The sequence below is a fragment of the Camelus dromedarius genome, chromosome 13, assembly GCF_036321535.1.
Source record: "Camelus dromedarius isolate mCamDro1 chromosome 13, mCamDro1.pat, whole genome shotgun sequence".
NCBI classification, from domain to species: Eukaryota; Metazoa; Chordata; class Mammalia; order Artiodactyla; family Camelidae; genus Camelus; species Camelus dromedarius.
In genome coordinates, this window is record NC_087448.1 from 53,784,741 (window position 1) to 53,802,103 (window position 17,363).

The following is a 17,363-nucleotide window of genomic DNA, read 5'->3' on the forward strand; positions in this document are numbered from 1 at the left end:
TGCTGTTGAACAGAACTGCTGGGGCAATTTTATCTTTTCTAGGCTTCTCTTTTTAGCAGGCCCTTGGCGTTTCCACCCTGTGCGGGCACATTTTTTTTTTTTAAAGGCACGTTTGTATAAATAGCTAAATGGCAGCCAGCACACTGTGAATATTAGACTGCTGGGTTCAGAGTCGTAGTTGAGCATCCTTCATCCAGAGCAGCTGAGTGAAATGTGCTTCTATAGCCATAACCAGTGTTTCTTTACATAAATGTGACACCTGTTCTCATGAAAAAGACTTCTTTACAACAATAATAAATGTTGTTTAAGAAAAAAAATAATGCAGGCACAGTGCATTTTCTGGACCTAAGAGAGAAAGGAACACTTACTATTGTAACATGAATGAACCTGTGGTTCCTTGTAGCCTGTATCAGAATGTTATCATGTTCAAAAGACACCTGGGTCTGATATCTAGCATTGAAAAGAAACGTAAATCTTTGCTCAAAGAAGTTTCAAATGAGAAAGAGATAATGGTAAATGATAAATAGGCAAAACTTCATCGAGTCATTTTTGCCCTTCCACATGGCGAGAGTATTAGCAGCAACCACTCAAAAGTCTCCCTTTATGTCCTGCTCTTCTCCGCCAATTCCGTTCTTGCAACCCAATTTAGCCTTTTTAGTTCTCCAGCTGATCGCTCAAACTTTATCCCAGTCGGCTCAACAAACGTCCTGATAGCTGAGAAAGTATACACAGAAACATTTTTAGAACCAGAGAGAGGACAGGTGGATAAAGGAAAGCTATGAATGCTAAGACATTAATAGTTTTGCTTCTGACACCTTGATAAGTATAATCTAATTGTGCTTTATTTTTTCTTTTTCTGGTTTAGTCAAAGCTGCTGAAACAAAGCCACCACGTGCACGGTTTGTTCAAGATAAAACCATTTTAACTGAAAGAGAGAAAACTCGTTTTCCTGATGTTGTTTCAGGAAATCAATCACAACCCCCTGTCAATATCCAAAATCTCCATCTTGATCATCATGTACGAGAAAGAGTGACTACTCTTTCAACACTCAAGAAAACTTCTAAGAACGTCTATTGGCACATTCCAGAGACTGCTACTGGTTCCATATTTTTCCCAATGTGTCCTTCAGCTTCAAGTCGAGTTTTTGGGAAACAAATAAGCAAGATAGAAAGTTCAAGAAAACCAGAAGAGCCATCAAAAATAAAAAATACTTACGCCGATAATATTTTTAAAGACATTATGATTGTCTCCTCAGAGTTCCCCAGACGTCCCTGTGCCCCTTCTTCAACGCCTACTCCCAAACTCAAGGAAGTTCACGCTGAGCATCTACTTTTATGCAAGAGCACTACCTACAGTTTTAAGCAGCCCCTGTTGCGTCTAAGTGCGGCAATCCCTGTCCCAAGGACTACACCTGTTAAAGCAGAAGGACAGTGGTTTCACTGTTTACAACAAAAGCAGGCAGCAACACTAACTATTAGTGATTTTCCAGGTCCCGTTTTCATACCGTTACCAATTTTACCCAGGAAACCTCTAAGACAGTCTGTGATAGGTAAGTCCAGTCTCAACATGGTCGGTAATGATGAGGTCAAGTAGAGCGAAGGGGAGAGAGGGCGTGCAAGCGTATGGTGGCTCCCCCGTTGGGTTTGCAGGATGGGCTGCTGGGATCACTTTTTGCCTGTACATTTACTACGTGGGACAGAATGCAGTAACAGAAATCCTGACCCTGCAGGTCTGCCAAGGACAGACTGGGCACCCCACCCAGACTGGGCATCACCAGATGGTGGTGATGGGAACCAGACAAAGTAGTTCAAAGGATCAGAAAAGCTAATACAAAGGAGCAGTATGAATGAACAGTCATTCATAAGGTGGTCCACATGAACTCTAGATGGAGAATGCCAAGGCTGATGGGCGCCTTCATGAGCACATTTCCATGGATAATCTCAATTCACTAAAAGATGAACAATTATAATGAACTCATAGCACCTTCAATATGAATTTTCACATGTATCTAAACATCCCGTTTTTAGACTCACAGACGTAGAAAACAAACTTATGGTTGCCAAAGGGGAAAGGGGGTGGGGAGGGATAAATTAGGAGTTTGGGATTAACATATATAAAATAGATAACCAACAAGGGCCTACTATATAGCACAGGGACTCTATCCCATATCTTGTGATAACCTATAATGGAACAGAATCTGAAAAAGAATAGATTTACATATATATATGCACGTATGTGTGACTGAATCACTTTGCTGTACACCTGAAACTAACACAACATTGTAAATCAATCATACTTCAATTAAAAAAAAAATCCTATTTTAAATTTTTTTCTAGAAACTCGTGTAGCACAACATGAACGTAAAGAAAGTATCCCGAAGCAAAGCATGCTAAGCCTACCTGAAGGTAAGTGCTAGGTTTATATCATTCTTTTAAAAACTGTATGTACGATTATCTCTCCACAAAAGTATTTGTGATTTTGTATCTTTGTATATGTGTGTGTGAGATTCACATTTACGGCCCTCCTCATTTTCAGTTCCTTAAGCTGTTTACTCAGAAACAATTTTTAAAGTGTTGACTCTAAACCCAACTTTGTACTGATGCTGGGAACATAAAAGCTCAAGTCTTATTCGGGTGGGGAAGATAGACATGCAATAATGAGGGTTAACTGCATGCCATGTGACCTAGCAGAAACAAATGAAAAATCAGCTTTAAAGAAAGATTACATCATCCTAGACCTCACATTATTTCTATGAACAATTTCACAAATACAGTGTGTAGTAAACAATTCACTGTTATCAGACACACAAAGAAACAAAATAAATGAAAACTAGCAGAAATGGTAAGCAGTAGAAACATACCCACAGGAGTTCCAGGTATTAGAATGATCAGATACAGATTTTTAAATAACCTACTGACTTTTTTTTTTTTTTAAATAGAGGTACTGGGGATTGAACCCGGGACCTCCTGCATGCTAAGCACCCACTCTACTACCGAGCCACACCCTCCTCACCCCCACTGACTTTTGATTCTGTCCAAGACTGAGTATCTTGTATTAGAAAAACCCTCCCACCGAAATCAAGTATTAAAGCTGCGCCAAATACAGAAAATAGCCATTGAAGGTACTGGAGAGTAACCACTGCAAGCATGACTTGAGTGGCTGCAATCCTTGAAAGAAGCTGAATTAGCTGTACATTGATCTTGGCTTTTGCCTGAGGGCACTTGTGGCGCTGGAGAATAGAGCACAGGTGGAAAGCAACAGTATGACTGGGTTAAGGAGGCAGCGGTCAGACTTCAGTGCTGATAATACTGCTGGGATTTGAGGGGTAGTATCTCCGAGAGGAGAGAACTGAATTCAGATATCCACATAAAGACTCCCTGACGGGTGCTGGCTGATTCCTAAGCTGTGCATGTGTAGGACAGTACTCTAAAAAACACGGCAGGAAACATCTGCTGAGATGCTAAGGAACCGAGCATCGATTTTGACAGTCGCACAGGAGACAGTTACTGGACTTCAAGTTCTGCCAAAGTGAAAGGTCTTGATACAGACATTGGACCTTCAGCTGAAGACCCTGAGGACCCATGCCTTGAGAATAAGGATGATGTTCTAGGAGAAGGGAGAAAACTAAAAGAGATTATCCCTAACAAAGCTCCAAACCAACCCTTGTTAAATCAAAGTGATACTTACAGCCTAGTTGAAGGAAATCTAACACGTTAGTAGAGACAGTATTATGGAGATCTTTCAAAATTATTGACATTATAAAAGATCTTGTGGCAAGTCATGCAGCAAGAATGGCTGGGGATGTAAAATATAATTCAAAATATTTTCCTGCCACATCTGGGTGTATACTTGAATAGACCTTTTTTTTTTTTTTTTTTTTTTTTTGGACCAGGCCATTTTTGATGAAAGGTAAAACTGAAAAGGGTCATAATAAAGTAAACGTAGGTGGTCTCTGTTTGGCTACTCTTGAGTCGTTTGGATTTTTTCCCTTTCTTGTGTGAGATCTTTAAACTGAGGGAGGAACTGAATTACATAAGGTATTTAAATCATGCATCAAGGTGATATTAAGGAAGAAAGCAAAGTTGTTCCTTGGGAGGTGATCTATATCTGAGTTAATGCTTATAGGATGTCCTTTATTAGTTCTGTGAAGCAAGAAGTTGTTTCTGTAATTCACAATAAAATTTAAAAAGATATTTTTACATATAGTACAAAAAGACGGAGATTGGTGGAACCCAAGTTATCCAGGTAGAAATCTACCAGCTTATTGTTTTCTTTCTGAAAGACAACTGTGCTAGCTAATATTAAAAAAAAAAAAGGTTGGCAAAGAACCAACTGAGATTGGGTGGGTGAAGTTTATGGGGACTCTCTCTCAAAGGATGTGTTCAGGTAACTTATTTATGAAGACTCACTGTTAACATAAATAACTTTTAACTTTCACTCTAAGTGATGACACATTGAAGTCTCCCGTTTTGTTTATTTAGGTATCAAGTCAAAAAAGATAGAAACAACAGTGACACATACTATACAAGGTGAAGGCTTTAAAACTGTTGTGGCAACACGATATGAAACGATAACAGCCATGGCCAACCTGGCCACAGTAAACTGTCAGATATATGGGAGAAATGCGCTTAATCTTAAGGTACGCTACATCTTTTTAATGGCAGCTTCCTGTTGTATTATCAGTTGCTTTTGCCTTCAGTTTCCTAATTTGGGTTAGTTTCCACAGGATTGCAGGAGTGACATCAAGAGGTGATGGTGGGGGAGATGGAATTGTATTGTAACAAAAGTTGTGTGTGCTAATGAAGTTAACTTGGTATCAACCCAAACTAGATGGTTTTAAATTTAGGATGCCAATGGGAATCTTCATGGTAACCACTCCTAAGAAACTGTCTTAAAAATATACACAAAAGTGAATGAGAAAGGAATCAATATGACATTACAAAAAATTAAACACCAAGGAGGCAGTAGTGGAGTAAACAAGGAATAACAACAACAAAAAACCACTCTGGAAAAGGCAAAACTATGGTGACAGTAAATATATCAGTGGTTGCAACAGATTTTGGAGGAAAGGAGGGAAGGATGAATAGAAGGAGCACAGGGGATTTTTAGGGCAGTGAAATTATTCTGCATGATACTGTCATAATGGATACATTTCATTATACATTTGTCAAAACCCACAGAATATACAACACAAAGTCTGAACTCAATATAAATTATGGATTTAGGTTGATAATGATGTGCTGATGTTAGTCCATGGATGATAACAAGTATACTGGTGGGTGAGATGATGTTGAGAGATGCTGAGGGAATGTGTGGGGAAGGGACATGTGAAGAAGAAAGATCTCAAATCAATAATCTAGCTTTACAACTTAAGGAACTTGAATAAAAGAACAAACTACACCCAAAATTAGAAGAAAGAAGGAAATAATAAAGATTAGAACAGAGATACATGAAATAGAGGATAGAAAAGCAATAGGGAGGATCGATGAAAACACAATTGACCTTTGTCTAGACTAAGAAAAAAGAGAGAAGGTACAATAAAATCAGAAATGAAAATGGAAACATTACTTTTGGCTTCACAGAATTAAAGGGGATTATAAGAGAATACTATGAACAACTGTATGCCTGCAAATTAAATATCCTAGATGAAATGAAACGTTTTCTAGAAAAAACACAAATTACCAAAACTGACTAAACAACAAATAGAAATTTGAGCAGACTTGTAAAAAGTAAATAATGAAAACCTCCCAACAAAGAAAAGTCCAGGACCAGAGGGCTTCATGGGTAAATTTCACTAAACGTTTAAAGAAAAATGAACACCTATACTCAAAATCTTCCAGAAAATAAAAGAGGAAGGAACACCTCTAATAGTATCCCAAACCCAACTCCACTGTTGGCAGGGTGGGAATCCCACACTACCAAACAATTCTCGGACACCAACTGGGTGTCCTACAACTCAACTCAATTCTGACACTGTCTACCCAGAGATAACATCAGATTCCACAGGTAAAGTGCTCACTCCCATAAGACTGCCCTCCACTCCAGATGCCAATCACAAGCCCAGGTTGTTACCAGTGATTCTGACCAATCAGCTACAGATTGGAGGTTCCAACCATCCACTCCAATTCAGGATGCCAATCGCGAGTCCAGGTTGTTACCTATACTTCTGACCAACTGGCTATAATACAGAAATTCCCATGACCCCTTCCTTGGGTTTGATTAATTTATTAGAGTGACTCACAGAACTCAGGAAACCTACTTACTTACTTGACTACTAGTTTATTACAAAGGATATTAAAGGATATGAACCAACAGCCAGATAGATGAAGAAATACCTAGGGCACAGTATGAGAAAAAGGTGCGGAGATTCCATGCCCTCTCCAGGTGCTACACTCCCCAAATTCCCACATGTTCACCAACCTGGAAGCTCTCCAAACCCTGTCCTTTTGGTTTTTATGGAGGCTTCATTAATAGGTATAACTGATTAAATCATCGGTCATTGGTAATTGAACTCAGTCTTCAACCCCTTCCCTTCTTTAGAGGTGGGAGGATCGAAAGTTCCAGGCTTCTGATCACACAGCTGGTTCTTCTGTCACCCAGCACCCATTCTTAGGAGCTTGTCAAAAGTCACTTCTTAAACATAAATCCAGCTGTGGTGGAGAGGGGCTTATTATGAACAACTATTTCACTTCTGGAACTGAAGACAGGAGCCCAAGTATTACAACAAAAGATGCTCCCACTGCTTTTATTGTTCAGGAAATTCCAAGGGTTTTGGGAGCTGGTAGCCAAGAACTATGGATGAAATCCAAATATATATGAGAAATATACATTGGTCATTCAGATGACCAAATATATTTAGTTATAAATTAAAATAGCACAACTTATAATACATTTTGTGCCTTAAGTGTAACCCAGATACCCAAAGAAGGTGAAGACACCACAAGAAAACTACAGATCAATATCCCTTAATTAATTAATAAAATAACTAAATTCATGGTATAATTGACTAAGAAAAAAAGAAACTCTGAATGCCAAATTCAAAATTTAAAAGGAGGAAATCACCACATTTCCTATCGACATTAAAACAGCAAATAATGAAATAATAAGAACAATATTTTCCCAATAAATGTAGTGACTTTGGTGAAATGGAAAAATTTTTTTGAAATACACAACTTGCTGAAACAGGCACAAGAACTAGAACATCAGAATAGTCTTGCACCTGTGAAAAACCTAACTTGATATTCTAATTAAATTGTGAGAATTTAATTTCTTCACACAAAGAAAGCTCCTGGCACATAGGAATTCACTGGTGATTCTATCAAACACTGAAGGAAGAAATAATACCAATTTACACTAACTGCTTCAGAAGGTAGAGAGGGAACAACACCTGCTAACTCATTTTATGATGCCTGTATAACTCTCATACTAAAGCCAGACAAGGACATTACAGGAAAGGAAAATAATAGACCAATATTGTTCATAAATGTAAGTGTAAAAAACCTCAATGAAATATTAGGAAATCAAATCCAGCAATATCAAAAATTAAAAATGAAGAACAATGTATCATGACCAAAAGAAGCTTTCCCAAGAAATTCAAAGTTGTTTTAGTATTTAAAAATCAATGTTTATCCTCAACAATATCATCTTAATAGATGTAAAACTTTAAAAATTCAATACCCATTTAAGATTTTAAAAACAAACAAATGTCTAAGTAAACTAGGGTTAAAAGAAACCTTTCATAATCAAATAAAGGAAGTCTAGGAAAATCTGAAACCAACATCATATATAATCAATAAGGATTGAATACTTTCTCCCTAAGATTGAGAACAAGGTAAGAAAAATTTGTCATTCACTTTTATTCTACATTGTAATGAGGGTTCCAGCCACTTAAATAAGGAAAGGAAGAAAAAAGCATAAAGATTAAAAAGAAGTAAAATCATATTTATAAGCAGAAAACATGACTATGTAGGTAGAAAAGCTTAAAAAAATCTCCCCCCCCCGAAAAAAATCACACTAACAAGTAATTTTAGCATGGTTGCTGGAAACAGTCAGTATTTTAAAAATTGACACAGGAGTGTTACCAGGGGACAAAGTCATAGAAGACATCTAGAATTCTGCCTTTCACATAAATTAACAAACAAATAAACAGACAAGGGAGAAGACTTCAATAGTCCTTCATAAAGGATGGTCTACTAACGGCCAGTAAGAACATGAAAACAGTCTCAACATCATTGTTCATCACAGATGACAAAACCACAGCACACTCACTGGAACGACTAAAATTAAAAACACAGACAACATTCCCTTATTTGTCTTTTCAAAGAACCAATTTTTTGATTTGCCAATTCTTTCCATTCTATGTTTTTATTTTATTCATTTTGTTATTGTTACCTTTCTACTTTTGGAGGCGTTCATAGCTGTTCTTTTACTAACGTTTTTATGTGAATATGGACATCACTGATTTTCAGCCTTTTTCTTGTTTATGTATTTAAGGCTATACATTTTCCTATGATCACGATTTTAACTCTATCCCCCAAGCTTTTAAATGTCATCTTTATAAAATATTTTAATTTTGAAATGATTTAAATTTACAGAAGAGTTGCAAGAAAAGTACAAAGAAAATCGGCAGATACTCTTCTTCATTACCTCCGAATACTTCAGTGCATACTCCCCGCAAGCAAGGACACTCTCCTGCAAAACCACAGAGCAGCCCTCAAAATCAGGAAACTAATTTTGATTCATTACTCCATCCAATCAACAGACCCCATTCACATTTTGCTGATTTACCCGGTAATGTTCACTGTAACAAAAGGATGCAATCCAGGGTCACGTGTTGTATACAGTTGTTTTAGTTTCTTTCAAGCTGGTGTGTTTCCAGCTTTCTTTGACTTTCATGACTTTGAAACTTTTGAAGATTACAGGCCAGTTATTTTGTAAAATGTCCATTCGTGTGGGTTTATCTTATATTTCCTCATGATTAGATACAAGTCCACCTTTTGGCATTAATATTTCAAAAAGATTTTTCTCATTTGATCTTACCATGTGCGTGATTTCAGTTTATTACATTACTAATCGTGATCACTCTGATTACTTGTTTAATGTGGTATCTTCAGGGCTTCTCCACTATTATTCTTTTCCCCTTTGTATTTAATAAGTGTATTGTGGTACTTTGAAACTATACAAATAATCTTATTTCTCATCAAATTTTTATCTATTTATTTATTTACATCACTATTTTATTTGATACTTGAGCATAATATTTATAGCATTATTTATTTTTATTCTCAAGCTGCCCTAGATTTTATTAGTAAAAGTCCATTCAAGTTGGTTTCTGTGTCCTTTTGACATACCCCATCATTCTTTCAGACTTATTCTCTATTCTCTCTGCCCCAGCCCTGAAACCTGCCGTTTCTCCAAGGATCCCTGTTATTTTTAGTGGGTAAGCCAAGATCTGGGCTAGGTGTGCTTGCTGATATTGGGGTATCATCGACTCTTTCAGTGGGTAAGCACTGAAAGCACTTTCAGTGCACCAGCGCGCACACACTCACACACACACACACATACACACACTGAAACCTGTGAATTCACATCAATATATCCAATTCTAATTTAATGCTACAAGGATTATTCCAATTCTCTCCCTTGTTAAATTTGTAACTCCCTTCTCCAACAGTCGGAAATTTGGTCTCCATTAACCTTAATATGTTTACTTATTCAACCAATAACCATATATAACCAACTTTTTTTTTTTGCTGTCGTCCCCTCACGCATGTGTACTCGGCTCCTCCCCTTGCTTGGGATCTGAGACCCTGTACTAGATTGATGTCCTCCTCATGTTATTTGGTTTCTGTCACCCTACACTGGAGTGTTCTCTTGTGTGGATGTCTTCCTTGCCCACTCAGGCTATGAATGATTATGTTGAGCTGACCCTGCCCTGCCCACATAGATGTCTTTAGTTTTGGCTTATTTTAAGATTTCCTATTTTCCTCTGAATTTAAGCAGTCTTACTATGATGTGCTTAGGAGTAGTTTTTAAATTACTTATCTTCCTAAGGTTTATAGCACTTCTCGAATCTATGGCTTTATATCTCTCATTAGTTCTGGCAAGATGTTTGTCAGTATCTCTTCAGACATTGCCCTCCCCCTTCCTGCATGTTCTCTTCTTATCAGAATCCGTCTACATGTATCTTAGACCTTTTCATGCTGTCCCATGTATCTCTTACTCTCTTTCCCATATTTTCTATCCCTTTTACTCTCTCTGCTTTATTCTGAGTATTTTCTTCTCACCTATATTCTAGTTTAATCATTCTCTTTTCAACTTTGTGAAATCTGCTGTTAAACCCTTTATCAAACCCTTAATTTAGGTTATTTTATAATCTAATTTTTTATTTAAATATTTTTATTCCTTAAACTTTTACTTTAAATTCTTTATCTTACAATTCAATTTATTGAGCCTATTAATCACAGTTAACTTTTTTTTTAAACACATCTGATGTATCCAAAATCTGGATTCTCCAAGGGCCTATTTCCATAGTCCATCATTTCTCTTGATTTTTGTCCAATTATTGTCTTTTTGCATGTCCTTTTATTTTTGATTGTATGATAGGTGTTTGTAGATATAATTTGAGACCCTAGATGATGTTATCATCTTCCAGAAAAACTTATTGTTGCTTCTGGCAGGCAAAGAGGACTTAATCCAATCAGAATGAGCAGGTTTAGTGCTGGGCTTCAATTTTTGTAGAGCTTTTCTTTTAACCTTTTCTCCTAAGGCTGCATCTCACACCAAGTCTGAAGCCCCTCCTCTTTGGTAAGCCCTGAATCCCAATTTTTGTCTCCCTAACACTATGAGACTGGCTGTGGTCCTACACAGCCTCTCTGCCACAGCTGTGAATTAGGCAAGTGACGTCAGGAGAAAAATAGTGTTGAGTGTTGTGTTTATCACCCTGAGAGTCCCATCTTTCTGGAATTTTGGCTTGTTAAGTCCTAGCTACCTGGGTAATTCCCCAAGCCTTTGTTGTGTTTGTTTCCTCTTTTGGTTTTAGTGGGAGGGTTGGTTTGAAACAAGGCTGTTGATAATTAGGAGAAGTGAGAAAATCAGATTATTTGGTTTTGAAGTGAATTACTTTAAATCAAATGTTGGCAAGGTTTTCTGTAAAGGGCTAGATAGTAAAATTTTAGGCTTTGAGGGCTACATGGTCTCTGTCACAACTACTCAACTCTGTTGTGTAGGGCAAAGGCAGCCACAGACAATACGTAAACTTATGGGCATGGCTGTGTCCCAATAAAACTTTATTTAGAGAAACAGGTGGCAGATTATAGTTCACTGATCTCTGCTTTAAATGGAGGAATATAGCTTTTAAAGAGTTGACTGGAGCTAATCAAGAGAAAAACTTATTTCCACAGCCATCAATATTATTTAAAAAACTGTTTGACTCTAGAGTAGATTCCTGAGCACTGTGGGTGTGATGTAAAAGAATTAAACGTCATCATTCTTAATCTATCTCATAGGCTTTTTAAAGAAACAGATTTTATATGAATAAGAATTTACACAAAACAAACACACCGAGTAATATAATACAGACTCAGTGCATAAATGCTTAAAGGTTGCTAGAGCAATTCAAGGGATTGAGAAAACCTCTGCACTCTTAGTGTTGTTTAGTTCTTCACATCCCTTTCAAGATAACCACAGCAAACAGATTTTATAATGGGATGGTGAAAGAGAGACCCAGGGTACCCATGCTGGGAAGCCTCATGCACTTCCTGGGAGCCAGGAAGGTCCCTGGGATTCCATGACAATGTGAAAGTCCCAGATAATCACTCACTCAGCCAATATTCATTAATAACCTGCTGTGTACCAGTGGTAAACTATGTATCTCATAATGTACCAGAGCACAAAACAGAAAAAATACCTATTTCATGGAGCTTATACTTTAGTGGGATGTGATCACATATACACACAGACATTTCTACACAGTCTGTTCTGTGGTGATAGGGCTATGAAGATAAATAAAGCAAGTGGAGGGGACAGAGGGCTATTGATGGGGCACTGGTTTGAGAGGTTACTCTTTATGACAGGTTGTTCAGGGGAGGTTTCTCTATTTGGATGACTTAGGAGCAGACAGCTGCCTATTAGCAGGATGTGAATGAAGTGAGAAGATAATTCATGAAACAGATGGGGGAAGGCAGAAGAAAACGTAAAAGCACTAGTTATCTAGTTATCTGAACACTCTAAGTGGACTGATTAGCAACTGTGACAGACACTTTTCTGCCACATAATTTACCACTAGTTACGCAGAGAAGAGAAAAATGTTTAATGACAGGAAGAAAGAATAGCTACGCTTGTCTACTACCAACATACAGACATTTACAAATATTAATACTTTTACAAGAGGTCAGTCTTGAAACCAGCACTGTCCAGTGTAAGATTCATCAGCCATGAACCTTCTCATTCGTATCCAGCACATGCCATAACCTAATGCACTGGTAGCAATACCTCTCTTCATGACAAGTGGTGGTTTGATCCCCCAGCATTAAAGAGCCTTGGTTCATTCAGTTGAACACAACTGATTCCATGAGCCTTAAGAAACAAATGTGCCAACCTCCCAGAAGCATTAAAGATACTGGGGGTACCAGATATGTCTTAGTCAAATTTGGCTGCTAGGACAAAATACCACAGAGTGGCTTAAACAACAAACATTTATTTCTCACAGTTCTGGTGGCTGGGAAGTTTGAGACTAAGGCATCAGTTTGGTTCCTTTTGAGAGCTCTTTTTCACAGCTGCCTTTTTGCTGTATCTTCACATGCAGAGAGAAAGAGATCTCTGGTCCACTCCTCTTTTTATAAGGGCACTAATTCCATCATGAGGGCTCCATCCTTAAGACCTCATCTAACTCTACTACCTCCCAAAGACCTCACTTCTAAGTGCCATCACACTGGGGATTAGGGCTTCAACACATGAATTTTGGAAGAACAAACATTTAGTCCATAACAACACACACACTTTCCTCAATCAGAAATTGGCAGATTTAAGCAAGGAATTTTGGACAGATGTGAGATTACTAGAAAGATAACAGAGAAGTAGAAGTAGAGACATGAAAAAAAACCAGCATAAAGAGAATTAAATATAATATATTTTCAATTACTTATTTCAGCATGTAGTGGACACTCAATAAATGTTTGCCTGTTACTAATTGAAATAATGCCTGTCACACATATAATACTATATTTCTTACATATATAAATATTTTGTAGTTTTTCTATTTTGTTTCTTTACATATTTAAGAAATTATCATGAAAGACTAAAATAAATGAATAGAAGATTATTGAAGGCTTGTTAGAGTAATATCAAACATTGTCATTCAGATTATGTGCTCCTTTTTTTTAAATCTTGTATGAAATATTTTGTGCATTGTTAATAATTAATTTCTTATCGCTTGTCATTTTCTTTTAGGGCTTTTTTCTACTGTATTGTCCAGATTTAACACCTTTGGCTTCCCAGTTGGTATATCTTAATTTATCATATAATAACATCTTTTACTTTCCCACAGAAGTGAGTCCATTTTTACAATTATATAATAATTTCTTATTATTAATAATTATCATAATTTTTAAATAGACACAATACCCTGGAGTTACTTGAAAGTAAATATATTTTGTATTGCATCCCTAAAGGCAGAAGTACCAAAAGTACAGTATATTTTTCTTAGATGTCCCATGATACAATCTTCAAAGACTATATTATAGTCAGGCTCTCAAATATGTTCTCCTAATTGTACAATGTATATAAGGTTATTTAGTTATTTTTCTAATTCTGAATAAAACCTAAAATGTACTATATCCAAGTGTTAATCAGAAGCTTTAAAGGCAATGTTTAGTGACCAGGTAATATGACGTCATAACAAGTTTTCATTATCATAGGCTGAAATAGGATATTCTGCTTAATAAAACATATGAAGGATAATCAGATATGGGATGAGAAAATTCAATGTCATTTACATAAACAAGTCATTATGAGTCATTAGGACAGGTTATGTTTTCAGTTTCTTTAGTCACTGTCTCATTGGTCACGGGGTATCTGGTTGTTTTGTGAACTGACTTCCAGAATATTGACTTTTAAAGAACTGACTTCTAGCAAGTTGACTTGCTTTCTATTTCAAATATAAAGTATTGAAAACATATATTTTCCATAGTTTCTCATAATATTGTGTTTTTATTTTCACTAGATGGTAGACTTTGGCAGAGGACAGAGTCTACTGAAAAAATTTAGGACAGGAAAACGTAGAAGCAGAAATGTAAACATAACAAAGTATATATTTATGTAGTTTTTTCTTCTATCTGAAGAGTTTCTTCTCTCAGATTCTTTAAAAGACATGAAATCATGTACAATAATAATTAATTATAATAATGTATTATTAGCTCTGTAACATATGCATGTACTGTGTGTAACAATTATAGTACAAAAAAAGAAGAAGGAATAGACCTATTTAGGAACAACATTTCCATATGTCTGGAATTAAGTTAGTGTAAATCTGGAGCAGATTCTGATAAGTTAAGGTGTATTTTAAACCCTTTAAAGCAATCGCTAAGAAAATAACTCAAGAGAATATAGTGAAAAAAAAACCACTAAAGTAATTAAAACATTAAACTAGAAAATATCCAGCTGGTGCAAAAGAAGGTAGTAAAGGAGGAACAAAAATGGCATGACATTTAGAGACTATAAGTAAAATGGCAATGTAAATCCAGCCATGTTAATAATAACATTACATATGAATACATAAAAAAATACAGTTTGTCAGATTGGGTTAAAAAACAAGCTCTAATGATATGCTGTCTAAAGGAGACATACTTAAGATTAAGAGATACAAAGAAGTTAAAAGTAAAGAATAAGAAAGGATCTATCATGCAAATAGCAACCATAAGAAACCTGGAGTGACTACAATAGTATCAGGTAAAATTTTAAAACTAGTATCAGACAAAAACAAATTTTAAATTAAAAAATGTTACTAGAGATAAAGAAGGACGTTTTGTCAATCTATCGGGAATCTGTAACAAGTATAAACATTTATGTGCTTAACAATAGAGCCCAGAATACATGAAGCAAAAACTGAAAGAACTGAAGGGAGGAATAGAAAATTTAACAATAATAATTGGATAGTTCAGTACCAACTTTCAATAATGCACAGACCAACTAGGCAGAAGATCAAGAGTGAAACAGAAGACTTGAACAACACTACAAACCAGTAAGAACTAACAGACATTTATGGGACACTGCAACCAATAGTTAGCAGAATACACAATTCCCAAATTCACATGGAACATTTTCCAGGATAGACCATATGTCAGTCTACAAAAATAATCTTAATAAATTTAAAAGACTTGAAAATCACAGAAAGTATATTTTTGGGCTACAATGAAATGTAATTAGAAATTGATAACTGAAAAAATTTGTAAATACATGGAAATTAAGCAACATACTCTTAAATAACAAAGTCAATGAAGAAATCAAAAGGGAAATTAGAAAATATTTTGAAATAAAAATGAAAATACAACATACCAAAATTTATGAGATGCATCTACATTAGTGCTCAGAGAGAAATTTATAGCTTTAAATTCCTATATTAAACAGGAAGAAATAAAAACCTAACTGCCCATCTTAAGTCACTAGGAAAAAAAAGAGCAAACTAAATCCAAAGAAAGAATAAGGAAGAGGATAATAAAAATGAATGAAATAGGGAATAGAAAAACAATAGAGAAAAATCAAAATGTAAAGCTGTTAGTTTGAAAAGATCAACAAAATTGACTAACCTTATATATAACCAAGTAAAAAGGAAGACTCAAGTTACTAAAATTAGGAGTGAAGGATGGGACATCACTACCAACCTTATAGAAATACAAAAAATATTTTAAGATAATACTACCAATACCAACCAACCAGATAGCTTAGATGAAACAGATATATACCTGGGAAGACTCAAAAATAGACTCAGAAAAGAAATAGAAAATCTGAATGGTTCTATAATAAAGAAAGTGTTTTATATGTGGAATCTAAAAAACAAAAACAAAAACAAACAAACAAACAAAAACAAAGCGTAAATACAGGACAGAAATAGACTCACAGACAGAGAATACAGACTTGTGGTTACCAGGGGGGTGGAGGGTGGGAAGGGATAGACTGGGATTTCAAAATTGTAGAATAGATAAACAAGATTACACTGTATAGCACAGGGAAATATACACAAAATGTTATGATAACTCACAGAGAAAAAAATGTGCCAATGAGTGTGTATATGTCCATGAATGACTGAAAAATTGTGCTGAACACTGAAATTTGACACAACATTGTAAAATGATTATAAATCAATAAAAAATGTTAAAAAAAAAAGTGTTTTAATAGTAATTTGAAAACTTTCCACAAAGTAAAGTCCAGGATCAGATAGCTCCATTAGTGAATTCTACCGAACACCTTAAAAAGAATTAACATCAATCCTTTACAAACTCTTACAAAAAATAGGGGAGAAGAGGAAACATTCTCATTCAAACTATTAAGCCAGTGATACCCTAATACCAAAACTAGACAAAGATATGGAAAGAAAAGCAAACTACAGAACAATATCTCTTGTGAATACACAATGCAAAAATCCTTAACAAAATGCTAATAAACCAAATTTAGCAACATATATATAAGAGGATTTTACACCATGACCAAGTGAGATTTATTCCAGGAATGCAAGGTTGGTTAAACGTACAAAAATCAATCGATGTAATTCACCATTTTAATATAGAGAAGGAGAAAAAAAAACTATACACTTATCTCAAAAGAGCCAGAAAAAGCATTTTACAAAAGCCACCATACTTTCATGACCAAAACACTCAACATCTATGAATATAAGGGAGCATCCTCAACTTGATAAAAGGTGTCTACAAGAAACCCACAGCTAATATCACACTTACTGATGAAAAACTAAAGGTTGTCTTCCTAAGATCAAGAATAAGATGAATATGTACGTCTACTATTGCCACTACGTATTCAACACTGTACTGGGGTTTCTAGCAAAGAAAAGTAGGCAACAAAAAGAAACAAAAGGCATTCAGATTAAAAACGAAGGAGTTGAACTCTCTCTAGTTGTACAGGATATGGTTTTGTATACAGAAATCCTAAGGAATTCGCTAAAAACTATTAGAACTAATGAGTGAGTTCATCAAGGTTGCAGTGTAATACAAGATCAATATACAAAAGTCAGTTGTATTTGTACATATTAGCAACAAAACATTCTGACAATAAAATTAATAAAGGAATTCTATATATATGAAAAAGAATAAAACATTTAGAAGTAAGTTTTACAAAAGCACCAAACTTATACTGTG

At 35.6% G+C, this 17,363-nt stretch overlaps 1 protein-coding gene across 1 annotated transcript in view; it reads left to right on the top strand.

Moving 5' to 3' along the window:
* The window catches only part of LRRC63 (leucine rich repeat containing 63), a 33,030-nt gene that overhangs the window by 6,654 nt on the left and 9,013 nt on the right, over positions 1 to 17,363 (top strand). The window contains exons 2-5 of the mRNA XM_010980880.3: positions 866 to 1,549; positions 2,337 to 2,405; positions 4,482 to 4,639; positions 13,450 to 13,548. Of these exons, the coding sequence (XP_010979182.2) occupies positions 866 to 1,549; positions 2,337 to 2,405; positions 4,482 to 4,639; positions 13,450 to 13,548 (1,010 nt within the window). The remainder of the gene's footprint in view (positions 1 to 865; positions 1,550 to 2,336; positions 2,406 to 4,481; positions 4,640 to 13,449; positions 13,549 to 17,363) is intronic.